At 41.9% G+C, this 18,633-nt stretch overlaps 1 protein-coding gene across 1 annotated transcript in view; it reads right to left on the reverse strand.

The window, feature by feature from the left end:
• Positions 1-18,633, reverse strand: part of SYNE1 (spectrin repeat containing nuclear envelope protein 1) — a 515,591-nt gene that overhangs the window by 241,179 nt on the left and 255,779 nt on the right. The window contains exons 48-54 of the mRNA XM_090041573.1: positions 18,248-18,403; positions 14,340-14,631; positions 13,757-13,929; positions 11,495-11,804; positions 9,713-9,877; positions 4,663-5,019; positions 737-873 (exon numbers count right to left, since the gene is read on the reverse strand). Coding sequence (XP_089897699.1) covers positions 737-873; positions 4,663-5,019; positions 9,713-9,877; positions 11,495-11,804; positions 13,757-13,929; positions 14,340-14,631; positions 18,248-18,403 — 1,590 coding nt within the window. The remainder of the gene's footprint in view (positions 1-736; positions 874-4,662; positions 5,020-9,712; positions 9,878-11,494; positions 11,805-13,756; positions 13,930-14,339; positions 14,632-18,247; positions 18,404-18,633) is intronic.

The raw sequence follows: 18,633 nt of genomic DNA on the forward strand, positions 1-18,633 counted from the left end.
TTTTGGATCCTGTTTGGATCACATGCCTCTCCCTCCAAAAACAAATAGCCAGGGAACTGACAGGGAGATAAAGAGAGTAAGGAGCACCCTGGTTCTACCATTTCAATAGATCAGTCAGCAGCATATGGATGAAATGAGAAGGGAAAGTAAGATACACACTTGAAAGTGCTGTTTTAACTTCCTTTTATCTAAGAGTAAGGGAAAATGCAGAAGAGGAATTGTGATTCAGTCTGCCTTCCCATAGATCCTGGTAGAGTAGGATAGCTATGCAGCACCCTCTACTCTGATATGTCTTGGGACTCACTGTAGTTTAAAAAAAACCCCCACAACAAATGGGCAGTTTCATGTACTGGATTGGTATCAAGTTCAAGGTAGTAAGTAATCAACCCATTTTTCATGTGCAAATTTCTAATTTAGAATTTCATAAAGTTTTTATTCTATAAACACAAAGGCCTGGATTTGATTCTACCTACCAGTCCTGGTTGAATCCTAAAAATCCAATTATACATCTACTTTTATAATACTCTATCACTTGCCCATAAGACTGAGTCACATAAAAAGCAGGCAGGACGAAGACACACCCATCTTTTGCATTAACTGTTTTTCAGGGACTTCAGCAGGATGGAAAAAGAATTGCACTTAGGTACCCAAGTCCATTTACATACCTAATAGATGGAATTGATCTGGCCTGAAGACAGACATTCTTTCTTAGCTTATATACAAAATGGAAGATTACCTGTTATATTCCTTAATTAACCCAGAAACTTTTACAGAGTAGGCACTCAAATCCATGGAAAATCTGCAAAGGTCATTTAATTGAGTCTTGATCTCATCTGTCATATGTTCTGCCTTTGTCAGAGCATCAAGTGTTTCCTGTTGGTGGTGGAAAGAAAAGTGTGAAGAGAACTTAAATTGTTGTTGACAAATTTAAATTAAGCACACCTGACAGCATTTGTGCTGTACTGAAGTAAGACTGCATGGTTACTACAAAGGGAGGGAATGACAATGAGGGAATAAAAACAATGCTATTTAATTTACGTATATAAATTTAAAAAGCATGCTTGAAGAGTGTAGGGCAAAAAATTCAAAGGCCAGCCCAAGCCTAGCAGCTTAGTAAAGTACCATAGATAAGGCATGCTAATTTCTGTAGCCAACAGCACATGGGAGAGGGTGTAATTGGCTTCAGGTCTAGCTACCTTAATTCCTCAAATCAAAAATAAAAAAGCTGCAATGATAAGAGATTTGTGCCTCTGGTGCTACCACACCTCAACAATGAATACTTATTACTTAGTAAGAATTATTTTTAAGAATTTAAGAATTGATTTGTATCCTGAAATGCAATTTATACATTAGTCTTCTAAAACAGTTTCAGCCTAGGTCAAATGTAGTCACAGAATAAAGTTAGACAAATTGGCCTAACTTTTTTAGATCAGCTACATAATTGGTTTAATAAAGGTATCACCCTAGTAAGCCGTTGCCTCTCACATAATTTTTAGACCATTACAGTTACAACATCACTTTTAAACTACTGTCACAGAATCAGTGATTACAACACAGAGAGCTTGAATGGATTGCCAAGAGGTGGTGAGAGAAGACTTACAGGATGTAGTTTGACCATACGCTGAAGTGTCAAATTAGTTTAAACAGGAAGGTCAGATTGAACTAATAGGGATATTTAAGGTGCACCCATCAGTGAAGAGGGTCCTTGAGTGACACCCCTCTGCATTCGTATTCATAGGACACTCAAAGCTAGCTGGAAGAATATAAATCTATCCTCTCTGTAACTAAAGAGAAAAACCTACTTAGATTGTAGTGAAGTGTTATGTTAGATGGGATATAATGGACATGAAGACTATTTGACTTTTTTTTTTAATGCTTTTTTCAGATTGCTAAGTAAAAACTTCTGTTTTAGAAAGAATATGCCGTCACTATATCGGTAATCAGTTACTGAAAGAACTGTACAGAAATTCCAGAGTCAGACCTTTAATGTGCTAAATGGTGAGCATACAATGAATTCTACAGCTATATCAGAATCAAAGTGTGGAAGAACTGTATACTTCCCAACACAAGTAAGGGCAAGAAGCCTGTAATCTGTGGGGGGAGCACTTAGAGAAACCAGAAAGGGGAGAGAGGTCTGGCTAACCCCACAATCATGACAGTGTAGGGATTTTTTATACAGTTGTGTCTTTATTTTAGTTTAACTTACTACACTAAGATATCTATAGGATATTATCTGGCTTTGACAATAGCATATTCTAAAGATCAGGAATTTCCATTCTGGGACACCATCAGGTCTTTTGAAAAGGGGACATTTATTACAAATTCATTGTGCTTAAAATAAATGTTTGCAACATAGATCTTCATTTTCAAATAGCCTAATACCACCACAACTACATAACAGTTTTGATAGTATACTACACAGGCTGGCAGAAAGTTGGTCTTTCTTTCAAAGTGCAGTTATTATTTACATATACCACGTAAATGCATTTATCTACAGACTCGTCTGCAGATACAGTACTGGCAGAGTGAGCAGAGAGATGGATTTGATACTGGGCCACACATCCTCAGTAGAATTATTTGCTAAATTCTAAGCTCAGGGTCTTTTTTACTGTTGTTATGTTGCATAAACCAACAAGAATCCAGCTTGATTTGGGGATACCAAAATAAGCTAACAAGCCCTTTTCATAAACATTTCATATTTGTAAGCTAAGCACTCTTGATGATGGAATGTAAGACAATAGAAACAATGCTGCTGCACACTTTGAAAAGAACAAGGTTTGTTTGGTAATATCATTTATTGGACCAACTGTATTGTTGGGAGAGATGTTACTACTTTTCCTTGGGTCTCTTTTATTGTCACTATAGAACTGTCCTTTTATGTCCAAAATTGGACAGATATTCAGTAACTATTTTTATGACACTCATATTTTAATAGTTTTCTGCTGTTAGCTATAAATTAGATTACAGGTAGGGGCATAAATAATAAAACTTCAGTTTTCTCTGAATTCCACAGGTTACTAAAGGATTGCATCACTAAATAGCAGGGGGACAGAAGTGGACACTTCTACAGAAATAGACACATATGTGGATTTAGGCACTTAAGCCCATTTTTGCACTCAATAGGTAAAACAGAATTCAGGCCCAAGCAAATTACAGTAACATTACATTCAACTTCAGGTGCTGTACATTAAAATAGTAACAACTAAAGCAAATTTTAAAAACTTCTTACAATGAACTTAGTTTTTGTTTTTAATTATGAAATCGTTGGCAACTATTGTATATGTGTAGGTAACACTACAATATTAAAACAGGAATTAAAAAAACATAGCCAATAGGAATGCTGCTTATTTATACCAAAAAACAGCTGTGCTGGCATTGTGCCCTCATTAATCCTGTTGTTCTGTACTGACATTCTGTATGCTGATACTGTAAATCAGATGTTTCAGATAGGAAATCCTGTGAAAGAGGAACCCATAGAAATAGCCTGGAAGGGAAGCTGGAGAAGGAGATTTACAATCTCAGTTTGAAAGAAGCACACCCGTGGGAGTTTTACAATGTTGTAGCAAATCAATCCGGGAGTTGGCTCTCTTAGTCTCTAGCAACTGCCTCAGAGGAATGCTAGCAGAAATAGCATTGCTGCTCTTGAAACTTTTAGGGGTACCCATTCTAATATTATAAAAGCCTACGTCTGTCTGTCTGTCTGTAATGCTTTATTCGCACTCTGACTGGCTGACGGAAACAGCTAATCAGAGTGCTCCAAGCGTGGGGGAGTGCCACCATGATTCTGAAGCCACATTGAGGACCGGACAGAAGGTGAGGGAGCCGAGGGCAGCAGTGCTCGCCGCAGCTCCCCCACCCCACTCCCTGCAAGTGGCAGAACAGCGGCAGCATGGGGCATTAGGTGACGCACTCCATCTCAGCCCCCCACCTCCCCCAGTCGTTCTTGGCAGGCAATTGGCTAGTGCTTTCATAGTTGTGACGACACTGGGATCTTTGGTTGTCTGATGTACATATTCTGCCAAGGAGCCAAGCGAAAAGGAGAGAGTATTTTAAGTGTACCTCTCTACCTCTAGGCACTGTTGAGTCGTCGCAGGGATGGTTAACAAATGACAGTAGCCTAAGGGTTTCTAAACCCATTTCTCAAACCCATATGGTACATGTTCTAAAGTCCAATGGAAAACTATTCTGAGAAAAGGGCAGAATGAACTGGCAAAAGTATGGATGAAATGAATAAAGAAAGCAAACGATGGTTTTCAGAAACATGCCACATGCAACTTTCACTCCCTGCGATCAGATTCAGTTATGGCCTCAAATACTGAGAGAACTGGAAGGAAAGTGCAAAGCTGGTATGTGTTGTGTCCTGCTTCTGCTTAGAGGCTCTGTTCTGAGCCTTCGGGAAGCTGAATCTTGCAGAATGAAGGCCAAAGAGAAACATTTTCATATAAACACTGCACTGTGATTGGCTTTATGAAAAAACAAAGTTTACAAAGACTGTACTAGAGTTTTCAGCTTTGAGTTTTACAGATGTATTTTTAGAAATACATTTCAAAGCTGCCTCATTTTCCTGTGCCTGAGGATTCCAGTCACGTGGTCGTAACAACTTTTCTTTTATTGGCATTTATACAACAACAACAATGCTGAAGAAACAGAAAGTGCCCTTACTTTTTCTTTGTGCCAGCATTCGACTATTTCTTGATCCGTGTGCTTGCTCTCCAGAGGGGTCAAGTTTTGAGACCAGGCTGTGAGAAGTGCACTGAACTGTTGCAGGGCCTCTTCCAGCTGAGCAACTTGGGCTGTGAACTCCTGCTCCGACAGGGCCATTTGGCTAACAAGATCCTCTAGGCTGTTTCGGGTTTGGAATATGCTTTCTTCCCACTGCTTCCAGTCGGACTGCAGGGCCTGCATCTCTGCGTCTATGAGTTCACACCCACTGGCAGTTGTGTTCTGTTTCACGGCAGGAGCCAGCGTCTCAACCCTGTTTAGGCGGCTCGCACCAATCTGTCTGGAATCTATCAGCTCCTGCAATGGAATATTACCATGGTAACCAAAAGTGCTCTGATTCACTACAGCTGGAAGCCTGAACACTTACAAATGGAGGGCGGCATTGAACTGGGAAGTTCAAGTCAGTGTTTCATAGTGAACAGAGAAATAGTTTCAACAAAAAAAAACCAAAAACATTTGCACAATACCCAGGCCACAGAAAAATGAGAGAGAAAGGTAGCAATAAAATGAAATCTACAAAGCAGGAGCAATACTTTAAATAGATCAAAGTGTGACTGAAACTAGGAGACACTTTTAGAAGCTGGGGGGATCTTTTTTTTTTTTTTGGACAACACAAGAACGTTTGCTTATATTAAGAAGAAAAACCCCACAAACATGGAATGGTAGTTAAGGAGATGCAACAAGAAATGTGCAGGAAGGGTACTCTGTATGGGGAATAGCTACTTCTGGATTCAAAAGTGGCTTAAAAGACAGGAAGCAAAGAGTGAATATAAATCATCAGTTTTCAGGATGGACGGAAGCGAGCGGTGGGATCTGTGTTAGGACCAGTGCTGTTTAATATATATTCATAAATGAGCTGGAAAAGGGGTTGGTTAACAAGGTGGTCAGATTTGCAGATGGCACAAAATATTTCAAAGTGGTAAAGACCAAGGTGGACTGTGAAGAATTGCAGAAGGATGTAGCAAAAATAGGCAACTAAATGGCAGATGCAATACAATTCAGAAAAGTATAAAATGATGCACCCATGAGGAGTATAAAATGATGTGCACATCAGCTTCATAGGTGGTTTCCATTACTGAGCACATGCTGCTTTTAGCATCATTTTAATTATAGAAAATGTATTTTAATGAGTATCCCTTTATGTGAAATAACTCACACTATACATACACTATGATGGGCTCTATATTAGCTATTACCACACAGGAAAGAGATCTGGGAGATGTGGTGGACAGATCACTAAAAACATTAGCTCAGGGCTCAGCAGCCATCAAAAAATCAAACAAAATATTAGGGATTATTAAGAACAGAATTGTAAACAAAACTGAAAGTTTCATCATGCCCCTTTATAAATGAATGGTGTGTCCACACCTTGTGCCCAGTTTTGGTCTCTGTACCTCAGAAAGACTAAGAACAAGAAAATGTAGACAGAAGGACATCAGGGATAATTAGTGGTATGAAAAGGCTTTCATAAGGAGAGACTAAAGAGGCTAAGCCTATTCAGTTGAGAAATTCTGTAACTCAGATTCTATACCTAGAAAATTATAACAAATTTATAAATTTTCCATATATAGAAGCTAATTACTGGGGATCACCTTAAATTCCAGGTTGTCTTATATTTGGGTAAATATGGGAAACACCTAGATAGTAACAAACATCTGACGGCTGCAAATACTGAGCATGTCTACACATGTATATTAATGTGGAACAATACACTATGGGTCGTACTGCCCCAGAGTTGATTGCTCCTGGCCACATTTACTTGTGCACCTGGGACTGCAGCATGTTGAGCTGGATGAGAGCAGCTCCAGCTGTCAGGATGCCCGGGGAACCAGCCTGCCAGCTCAGGGCTGTTCTGACCTGACTCAGTGTACTGCAGAGGGGCTGGCTGGGGCACGAGAGTGCTCCAATGTGGGGCTAGCTAGCAGACAGCCCCCACAGTGAAGCACCCTCATGTCCCAGCCAGCCCCATCAGCATCTACACATGCATTGCTGCACAGTAAAAAACTCTGCCACAGGACAGTATTTGTAAATTTACTGCGGCGTTTTATTACTTTACTGAGGCCAAATAGGGTCACACTTGTACATGACTGATGAGACATTTACTGCAGACATAATCTGGTAGCTGCTCAGTAAACATTTTATGTAGCCTTGTCCACAAAGAAGTGTGAAAAGCGGGTGCTAGGTACTCCTGCATTCTCCTGTGCTGGAATAAGTGTGGTGATTGTTTTCAATTTGTACCTCCAAAGTAGACATTGCCCGGATGGGTTAGGATGGGGCAAAGAAAAGAATAAAGGTCATTATCTTCCCACCTCTCCACCGAGCTCTGAAGAGCTGAGTAGGACAGTTGTGAGATGGAGTTAAAGGAGTACATCTTGTCTCTCTAAAGCAAAATACACTTAGATCCCATAGGAGTAACAAGCTCCATACCATTCCAGGTGTAGGTCAGGTTGACCCTAAGGCCTAATTTGCTCTACATATTTTGTCTGTTAGAATTCGTTTTGCCTTGAAAACTTTGAAAGCCTTTACAATCTAACTTCTGGTTCAGAGGCAGAACCCTCCAATCTACCAAAAGAGCTGCACTCTCTCTCTGCTGACTGTAGCAAGATTTCTGCTGATGCCTAGTGGCTGGTAGAAGACACGTGAAGACATTCCTATACCTTTTGTCATTCAGCCAGATGCCACCCCAGAACACACAATGTGCTCGACCAGCATAGTTATTGTGAGAGGCACATGAAACCATGCAGTATAAGCTTTGGTGACTGGGCTGGTGGCTACTGTCTGCCAGCAGAACTTCTGGAGGGAAAGTCATGTGAAAATAACTACAACCTAAGGGTAGACTTCTACTTCCCTTGGGGCATCTCAGTGGCAGTTTTCTAGCAATGTAAATGGCCTTTTGGGCACTTAACTGCAGTTACAGTTTCGGTATCCCCTGCACTAAACATCCATACATACATTGACCATGTGGAATAGCCTGCACACCGGCTCAGCAGCTACCCAGTTATGTATGTCTGTTATGGACTTATACCTGTGTTTAAGTCCTAAAAACACAGCTGGCCAGAAATCCATGAAGAACAGATGATAAACTCTGGTGGGGTAGGTGTCCCCTCACTATGTTTTAGGCCCAGCAACCAAGTGATTAGAGTACTCACCCAGGAAGCAAAACATTGGACTTCTACGTTCCTCTTATTCACAAAATCACAGAGAAATAGGGCCAAAAGGGACCTCCAGAGTCATCCAGTTGACCACTGCCCCCATCCCCCAGCCTGAGGCAGGATTATCCCTACTCAAACTATCCTATTCAAATGCATTGTCTAAACTATTAGCAAAACTGTCCAGTCAACACTGACAAAACTACAAGACATAACAACTTAATCTGCCATAGGTAAAGCAGGGGGACCAACGTGGCCAATATCCTGCTGCTGCAGCAAAGGTTGTTAAAATATGCTCAGTAGATCCAGGGAACATGCTGCCACAAAGACAAGCAAAAACCCATGGAATGGGCATGTCTATATGTGCAATTAAAACTCTGGAGCTTATTGCTCCAGAACTTTTTGCTGCCAGGCACCATGTCTTCATGGGCACCTGGGACTGCAGCATGTTGAACCAGGTTGGAGCAGCTCTGGTTGGCAGGTGGCCTGAAGGTCAGGCTGCCAGCCCAGGGCTGCTCCCCTTGGCTCAAAGTGCTGTGGAGGGACTGATTGGGGCCTGTGGGTGCTTCAGTATAGGGCCAGCTGGCAGGCAGCCCCCACACTGAAGCACCCTTGTGCCCTCTATGTGTGTGCTGCTGCAGAGTAAAAAACAGAGTATTTACAAGTACTGTCCTGCTGCAAAGTTAATTTGTTTACTACATCCTAATAGGGGTGTACATGTAGATGTGTGAAGTTTACTGTGCAGCTAAATTAGTCTATTATGAAGTAAATGTCTTGTGTAGACATGCCCAGCCTGTACCAATTTGACCATAGGGTAAAACTTCTTGCCTCCAAATATGGTGATCAGTAAGAGCCTTAGGACTTCATTTAAAGCTGTCCCTCTGGGCAGACGAATGAGGGATTTATACATGGCCAGGAGACAGTAAACCAATTATAACAGCGGTCAGTAACTGATGGTCCATGGACCCACCCAATACACCAAAAATTTATTGTCATAACGGTGGCAGTTGTTATATGTTCCACCCCTATACACCATCTAATGGCATCTAACAACTGCCACTTCCACCCTGGGTTCATACTGAGCTGTATTAATTAGGCCTGCTTTTAGTGAAAAGTTGCCAGATCCTGAGGTAACTTCTCCTCCACTCCACAATGGGACAGCCTTTTGGTTTTATTCTGTGTCCCCATTCCATTATGCTCCATAAATATTATTTCATTACTATTAAATACAAGGGGCAATAGCACTCCTTTAAAAGACCTGTTGGAGAAGGGCGTGAATAATCCTTGACCTATAGCACGATGGCTAGAGCACTACCTTGGGAAGTTAGAGAAATAAAGGTTCAAATTTCCTCTGGGTGAAGGAAGCCTAGAAACCTTGTCTCCTCCTTTCTGGTCCAGTGCCCTAGTCAGTTGGCTAGGAAAGCTAAAACATGGGAAACCTTGCCCCTTTTCCTTCTTTTATGACTTACAGGTATATGTACACATGGTCAGATACATTCCCAACTGGTGCATAATGTAGGCATGCCTACTTATGAGTCCTGAGTGGAGGGGAAGTTGAATCACTACCTATGTTTAAGTGCCCAAAATGCTATATATGCAGCTAGAAAACTTCCAGTTAAGCTCAGTAAAGATTCCATCCTAACTCAATTTTATTGCATGTAGTACATGAGAAATGAGTGCATTTCAGGAAGTGCACACCCAAAATGGTGCAAAAGCAACAGACTTTTCACACATACAACAGGAAAGAGCATCTTTTAGTTTCACAGTACTTTTGGCTATAGCCTGTTTCAGTATACATATATAGAATTATCAATAAAAACACTGTAGATGACATTTCTTACATTAATTTTGGCCAGTTTTTTCTGCATGGCTGATGTGTCTCCAGATGTATCTGACCAGCGGTGCAACTCTTCTTTTGCAGAATGGAGCCAGTCTGTGAATTCATGCACAGCATCAAGATAAAGCAAATGGTCCTTCACAATGTCTTCCACCTTCTTCATTTTCTCCTATCAGACATGGGAAAACCTATCCATTAGTGTGCTGAAATCATCTGCATCTTTCCTGCCCTTCAGCATGCAGCACTGTGTCACACACTGGAGGGCAGGACTAACTTCAGAGTATTTTTTCTAATTGTTGCTTCACAAGCTGTGTCTAGTTAAGAACTACATTCTGCCTGTTCTTCCCCTTCCCCTTTGTGCCCCCACATGAAAGATATCTATGGTCTAGTTAAAAAGAGAGGTTGCCTCACTAAAATGTATGGGGAATTTGAGAGTGGACCACACTTTCTTTCCCAGCCTGAAGAGACAAAGGCACTATCCTTTTGCAATTCTTTTATTCTTTCCCCCACACACCCACAAATTATGGATGAGTTAGCTATGACTCTGGGAGGCAATGCAATGTCTTTTCTATATTTTCAAAAATGTGAGTTAATTTTGATGCACAATTTGCCTCTAAATATGTAAAAGTAGTTATGTGGAATTCTCACATCCAAAACTAAATTCAAAGACTTATTATCTTCAGTGTGGAAGATCTGAGAGCATGCAGTATAAAAGTAAAGAGTCTATGAATAAACACTACACATTGATCAAATGGATGTCACTATATTTAACAACAAAGTTACCTTATTGAAGTAATAACTGACAACCATAATGGTTGATCCCTCAATACACAAAATTATCATAAAAAACCCTGACTCTCAGAACTGAAAAACAAAAACAGAGAGGATACTGTATGACTATCATGATCAGATATTAGATGGTATCTTTTTTGCTCCTTTTCCTAGAGAAGTATATGAATATATTCTAGATTTGACACGGTTTCTAAGGAATAATTTGCTAGAGCCCCCTATTAATTTGTAAGCCTAACATTCAGTTTTCTGTATTTTCTAGATTTTATTTATGCATTATGATGTATCAGTTAACAGCAGAGTTCTCTTTATATAATTCTCTTTTCTCGATGACCCAAGATACATTTCATAGAGACCTGAGATTCAATTATTGCAGGATCTCAGATTTTACTTTTATATCCCAATTCCCTAAAAAAGACAATCCCTTCATGTCTCGTTCTGTTATAGCTTGTGTTATTGATGCAAATTCTCTCAGTAGCTCTGAGGGTGTAGGCATACCTTAGTCTTCTTTCTTGCCATCAAGGCTAGTGTTGATCAAGGAGCTGGCTGGTAAAAACGCTTAAAGAACAACCATTGCTATTTTTTTTTCTAACCAAATACCAAAAAAAGATTGGCTGTACATCAGTGTCCTGGAAGAGCCCTATAAAGAGGCTTTCCTCTTTGGCTTATTTATCAAAATATTTGTCATAGTGAATTAAACTAGACTTTATTTTAGATTCAATCTTTATAGCCGGAGAAAAACACAAAGAAAGACTCAACACCAGTATTCCTTTTCATGTTAATACAGTTATAAAAACAGAATGCTTGAGCTGCCCTCTGGGATGTTTCAGCTCAAATCTGCAAGCAGACTGGTATTTAGAATGTCGTCTTTAGTTACTTCCTGCGCTGATTTTACAGATCATGTGTAAATATGCTGGTTATCTGAAACATAACTAAAGCAAGGGCAAAAGCTCATTCATTGAAGTTAGCCCATAAACAAGCTTTATGAGGTATTTACCTTGGCCACTGTTGTGATGTCACTAAACTGTGTTTTCAGTTCCTCTTGAGCTGCTTCTCCAAAAAAATCATCCTCAGTTTTCTCATACAGTTCTGTGGCTTTTTCAGTAAGTTGAGTTAGGTCACCTGAGTGATTCTCTATCTCAGAAACAATAGCTTGAAAATGGTCCAATTGGGAAAACTTCTCTTTTAGACCAATCTGCAGTTCTAAAGGCTGGTCCACTTTGTGATCCACTGACTCCAACCATTGGTCCAGTTGATTTTTCCTTTCTAGATGGTCATTCCATTGGCTAATCACAGACTCCAAACAGCTTACAATAAAGAGACACATATAGTACATGTTAAACAATTTGCTGGTCTAAAAAAAACAATAAGGTATACTATTAGGTTCAGTGGGATTCCTAATATGTGTGTACCCACCAGTGTGCAGATTCTATAGTATGGCCCACTAGAAAATATTATTTAGTGTGGAACTCTTTGGCTAAAGCATCATAAAAAGCAGTGCTTTACAATATGAAATTCTATTAAAATACATTCTGAAAATTATCACAAATTTTCAGAATTTTGCACAGCCCTTTATCAGTGACATATAAAAGAAAAATCATTCTTCATTTCACAGGTAAATTGCTATGGCCTATTGTAGCTCTTCCCCCCCCCATTATAAATACATGAAATAAGTTATAACTGCAGTTTGTCTCAAATGTTAATGCTTCTCTAGCAAACCATAACAGGCCGTTCTACACATAGAGGGAAAATGTTCTACACGTAGAGGGAAAATACAATCTACTGACAAAAAAAGTGTAAGATGAGCGCTGAAACTGAATTACTAAAAAATTACTAAAAAATTCCAAGAGATACTGTGACGATTTTTCAAGAACTAAGAAAGCATATACTGTATTAATTTCCAGGAAATAGTATGTAATGCACTGGGGTGAACTCTTCCATAAATACATTCTCCACCTCAAAAATTTTCCACAGCCCTGTGCCCAGGAGTGGCCCTGATAAAGTCAATGGGATTTTTGTCTCTGGCTTGAATGGGGTTAGGATTTCACTCTGCTTTCATATAACTCAAGGCCATGTCCTAATTAATGGCATTAATGAAGGAGAACGTTGCTACCGCTCTTTTATATGGAGAGCAAAGATCTAAAGCCCTTAATTTGGCAGTGTCTGCAGAGCCAGGGAAAGGTTAAACCTGTCTTTCCTTGGTGAACTTTGATACCTCCTGCAGTACTACTACCACCCTTCTCCACAGGGCTAGAGCCTTGAAGCCTTCTCCCCTATTACAGGACTTCTCTTTACTGAGTGCCAGGGGGCTGGGGTAGGGGGGCTCATGCATGCCATACAGCAGCTGCCCATGCCACTTGTTAACAACCCATGCTCTACTGCAGGAATGGATAAAGTCCAGCCTATCGGCTGGATCAAGCCCAAGCCACATTTCATTTCCCATCAGCCTCTGCAGTGGCAGCTTCTTCTGGTGGCTGCCACCAGCCCCAGCCCCGCTGCCCAGGCACCCTGGCCCATCTGCCCCACACCCACAGCTGGGAGCAGGACCCACACAAACAGGGCATGTGGTTGGGTGGCTGGGATGGGGCCACAGCCAGGAGCACGACAGGCAGGTTGGACTGGGAAGATCCCAGGTTCTTGGGGGAGAGGGGGAAGGCGGGGCCAGGGCAGAGTTGTGATCTGCTGCCCAAACACCCCTGCAGTGAGCATGGCCTCCATGGGCAGGGGGTGTACAGAAGGAAGGCAGACTGTAGGTCTGCCCTGGCTCTGACCCAGGAGCGGTGGGACGGTGCTAGCAGGGGTCTCCATGGAGACCCCGCTGTCACTACCCACCACTCCCAGGGTCTCCATGGAAACTGGCCGGAAGTAGGGTGAGTAGAGGCTACTGGGAAATGGAGTCTGGCAACCGACCAGATCTGCCATTTTGCCCACCCCTGATATACTGCCTGACTACACAGTTATAATCTCTGAATTCTCTTCCAGACCTATATTTTTATGATTTTTGACTTGCACAGAAATCTGAACTCAAAACATTGGTTTTTCTACTTATTTCCAGGTTTTTTTAATTCCATTTCATTACAGGCCAGACTCTGGCAGTATTATATGCTTTGAGCAGCACCTCTCTCCTCAAGCAGTTGTAATGAAACAAAGGAATTACATGCAGTGCAAAGTATTAATTGCTGCATTCATTACATGCAGTGCAAGGTATTCACGGTGGAGAATCTGGCCCTACATTTGAACAGAAGCACAGTGAATTTACCTCTGCAAGCTCACTGAGGTGCTGATGATATCATTCCATACATCCTTCAGTTTTTGTAACTGGGTCTGTATTACCTTCTGGCCTTCCTCATTACTGCTTCTAAGAGCTTGTTCACCTTTGCCAATGGCCATGTTCAACTTCACTTCACCTTCACCTTTCATTAAAAGGATCTCCTGTGAGGTAAAGAAGAATAAATGCATCAAATCCAACCAACCAGCAGACGTAAATGGAACTCCAAATGTGACTCTCCCACCAGCATTCAACATTTCCATTTAGCTTATATATTCCTGGTAGACCATGCCCCTCTGCATCCCTTGTTAACCTGGGCCACCATTTCTTAAAAATGCCTATCGATTTCTATGCGTAAATATTGTAGCAACAAATTGTATAGTTGAATAAGTATCATATCATATGGAGCATCCTAAGGTACACATACTACCCATTTCTCAGCAACTAATGAATAGGTCAAGCACCCAAGATGTACAACTGTTAAAGGAAAAAAATAACTTCTCAGTGTCCATGAATTTAACTCTCAAGCAATTTTAATTCCTGAAGTGATAGCTTTGGCAGTGAAGTGGTTTACCTGAATTTGATTTAGTCGCCTCTCTAACATGGCTTTGCTGCCAATGGTGCTTTCTGCAGAAACCAGTCTCTCTTGGACACTTTTCACCCAGGACCACATGCTCTGCAGTGCTTCTTCCAAGGCTTGATGCTCCTGGAGTGCAACCTGAGAGGTTCGCAATTTCTCCTTGACAGTTTTGACTAGGTTTTGATAGCTGGTAAATTGTTGAGAAGCTAGACGTACTTCCTGACCAGCACCTTGTCCTCCTTCACTTAAAGCCTGTGCTCTCTGGGAAAGTTTATGAAAAGATTCTCTAAAAGAAAGATTTGGGATTGAAAATTAATGTTAGCAAATACCTGATTTATTGTTGTCACATGGAAGAGAGGAAGTAATTAAAACTACAAACATCATCAAGTATAGCTTCAGTCACTTTTGGTTACAGCACATGTTAGATGAGCAAAACAAACTGAAACATGATATCAGCAGTGTATATTGATTTTAAGTAACAGAAACATCTTAGCTCCATTCTCTTAAGAACAGCTGTTTGGGCTACAGTATTCAAGATGAGACAGTCAGCACATTCTAACTGAAACCTAGTTGTATTCTATTTTTAGATTGCATGACATCCAGCACTTGCTAGAATTGCTGATTCTCTTATTAGCTAGGGACAGAAGTTATACATAAACTGGTTTAAGTCATCAGAACCTTGTTTAAACCTGTAACAGAACAAAAGTTCAGTGCATATAAACCAGTTTCAAAATGGCTGAAACTAGTTTAAGGTGAACCCGGTTGAATGTTGTTTCAGACTTAACTGATTTGGGTCAAGCTGGTTTATGCAAGGTCTGTCCCAGACCCCCTCCTGGTTTAAGTTAAACCAGACTCCTGAAGTATCCTGGCATGTTCTTTGGGCTGGGCAGGGCTCTCTGCTCCAGACAGCAGAGCTGGCTCCAACCCTCTGCTCCCTGGCCACTACTTTGGCAGAGACTGCAGGCACAGTAGGGTTTGCCTGGCTTCCCCCTGTCCTACCCCATCCTCTGCTGCTCAAGCAGGAATCCCTCCCATCTCCCACAATGGGTTTGTTGCGGGTAGGTCTTGTTTGACCAATCTCGTTTCCTTCTATGACCAGGTGACCTATCACCTGGACAAGGGAGAAGAGATTGATGTCATATCTCTTGACTTCAAAAAAGCCTTTAATCTGGTATCCCACGATCACCTCTTAGCCAAACTGGCCAGTTGTGGCCTTGGCTCCACCATGATCCGCTGGCTGGGAGACTGGCTCCGTGGTCGGACCCAGAGGGTTGTAATCGATGGCAGTCACTCATCGTGGTGCTCTGTGACCAGTGGGGTCCCTCAAGGCTCTGTCCTGGGACCCATACTGTTCAACATCTTCATTAATGATGTGGACATTGGAGTCAGGAGTGGACTGGCCAAGTTCGCCGATGACACCAAACTTTGGGGCAAAGCATCCAAGCCAGAAGATAGGTGGGTGATCCAGGCTGACCTGGACAAACTCAGCAAATGGGCGGACGAGAACCTGATGGTGTTCAACACCTGAAAAATGCAAGGTTCTCCACCTTGGGAGGAAAAACCTGCAGCACCCTTATAGGCTCAGCAGTGCTATGTTGGATAGCACTACAGAAGAAAGAGACTTGGGGGTCATCATTGACCACAAGATGAACATGAGCCTGCAATGCGATGCTGCGGCTAGTAAAGCGACCAAAACACTGGCTTGCATCCATAGATGCTTCTCGAGCAAATCCCGGGACGTCATTCTCCCCTTGTACTCGGCCTTGGTGAGGCCGCAGCTGGAGTACTGCATCCAGTTTTGGGCTCCACAATTCAAAAAGGATTTGGAGAAGCTTGAGAGAGTCCAGAGGAGAGCCACGCGCATAATCAGAGGTCAGGAAAACAGATCTTACGATGACAGGCTGAGAGCCATGGGACTCTTTAGCCTGGAAAAGCGCAGGCTCAGGGGTGATCTGATGGCCACCTATAAGTTTATCAGGGGTGAACACCAGGATCTGGGGGAACGTTTGTTCACCAGAGCGCCCCAAGGGATGACGAGGTCGAACGGTCACAAATTCCTGCAAGACCGTTTCAGGCTGGACATAAGGAAGAATGTCTTTACTGTCCGAGCCCCCAAGGTCTGGAACAGTCTGCCAGCAGAGGTGGTTCAAGCACCTACATTGAACACCTTCAAGAGTAAATTGGATGCTTATCTTGCTGGGATCCTATGACCCCAGCTGACTTCCTGCCCTTTGGGCAGGGGGCTGGACTCGATGATCTCCCGAGGTCCCTTCCAGCCCTAATGTCTATGAAATCTATGAAACATGGACCCTAGGCATGTGGTATGCTAGCTAATGCTGAGAGGTGTGTGTGTGTCTCTAATTTCACTGGGACAGGCAGACAGAACAGTGAGCACTTAGGGCTTTTTGGAGCTAATCAACAGGTCAGCTGGTCCCATCTGTCCCAGACCCCTTCCTAATTCAAGTTAAATTAGAGTTTCCCAGCATCTCAGCACGCTTTGCAGCCCTGGGCTGAGCTGTGCTGTCTGCTCCAGAAAGCAGGGTTGCCCCTGCCCCTCTGCTCCCTAGCTGGCTCACTGGCCCCCCGTGCCAAACCCAGGCTGAGATCTGGGGCCAGAAAGGGGGATTAAACACCCCTTCCCCTGCTCAAATTTATTGCTGGCTATGACTGTGGACTACAAATCCCAGAGGCACCTGGAAGCAGGAAGAAGTGATTAGCATCCATGCAGGGTCCTTCTGATGTGAGTCTGGACTGCAAATCCCAGAGACCTCAGGGGCATCAGGAAGAGGAAGTGAACACACAGCCCATGCTGGCTATTTGCCAGAGAGCCATGCTCAAGCCTACCTCTGGCTTCTGTCCTGAGCCACTGGAGACACATGGCTGTATTTTCTGAACCAAAGGTAAGTCTTTGTCCAGTTGTTTTTCAGTTTATTTCTGTAGTTTAAAACTGCAAAGACTGAATTGATTCAGCCTCAGGCTTTTTGACTGTCTGTACTTAGCCAGTGTGTAATTTCTTTGATATGCTTACCATCTTATCTTTAATTCATTTAGCTTTGCAATATCCAAGTAAGGTAGGGAAGTATCATCATCCCCATCCTCTTTTTAGAGATGAGGAACCAAGGTTCAGAGAACTGAATCAAATTGTCCAAAGTCACACAGTACACAGGCATCAGAATAGCTTAGTTTTCCAAGTTCTTGGCTACTGCCCTAACCACCAGACCACCTTTTTATTCTTGCACACTGTAGAAGTCATGAGAGATAAAACCTTGCTTAAAGCAGAACCAGGGAGATAGTTAGAGTAAGTGCCATTTTTTGAATACTGTGAGGTTTAGCAATCCAATTGAATAATATTTTTGTTCGGTTCTGTTTTTTTCTGACACAGTTATATAAAGTATTTGCACAACTACAGATAAGGCAATTACCTCATCCTCTGTAACCTAACTTCCCGTTCCAAGGGAGTTTCATAGTTGATAGATACCATGAAGACAGTACGTGACAGGTTTTCATGCGGGTGAAAGTGCCAGCAATCCTAACAAAACTAGATATTATGACATAACTGGTAAAGACAAGAAAGCAAACTTTCAATGAAGAACACCATTCCTCTACTTAAAAATATTGCTAGAGCTGAGGTTAACTGTGCTGTAGTACTTTGCAGCCCACCTTTACCAACAAAATAAGATGTTTCTGAGTCAAAATTAAGATCCAAATTGCCTTAAAGTTTAGAGCTATTTTGGTGGAGGCTCTTGTAAATAGTTTCTTTTGCAGAGTACAGCCCCACTCTTCCCCTCCTGGCACACCACTCTCATATGCATACATAGTCTACTCAGATATTTTAATTTCACTGTAGCTGTAGAAAGGAGTAACAAATTCTAGTAAAACATCAGTGGCAAGTGTTATTGTACCTTGCAACCAGCAGTTCTTCCAGAAACATTTCCACTTTCTGCACCTCATTTTTCTTCTCAGAAATGTGCTGTTTTTCCTCTCCTAAAGCTTCTGTGTTTATTCTTTCTTCCATTTCGTGAATCCACAGGCTCAATTTCTTGTGCTGATCCTCAAAACTACAAAGCAAAGTATACTATTAATAGTAATTCATCAGTGCGTAAAGTCAATAACGGCTTCATCCAATATAATGTTTATCTACCAGAGCAAGAAAATTAGGCTAGATATCACTTTAATATTTAGTGAATGAGAGCTGCACACACAACATAATTCTGAAATGACTACCAATCTAAAATATTCAGCAATGCTCTAAAAAAAAATTGGGCAAGATCATGGGAATTGTGGGGGA

This window comes from Crocodylus siamensis, chromosome 1 (assembly GCF_052110815.1).
Source record: "Crocodylus siamensis isolate JL-2025a chromosome 1, ASM5211081v1, whole genome shotgun sequence".
In the NCBI taxonomy this organism is placed as follows: Eukaryota; Metazoa; Chordata; order Crocodylia; family Crocodylidae; genus Crocodylus; species Crocodylus siamensis.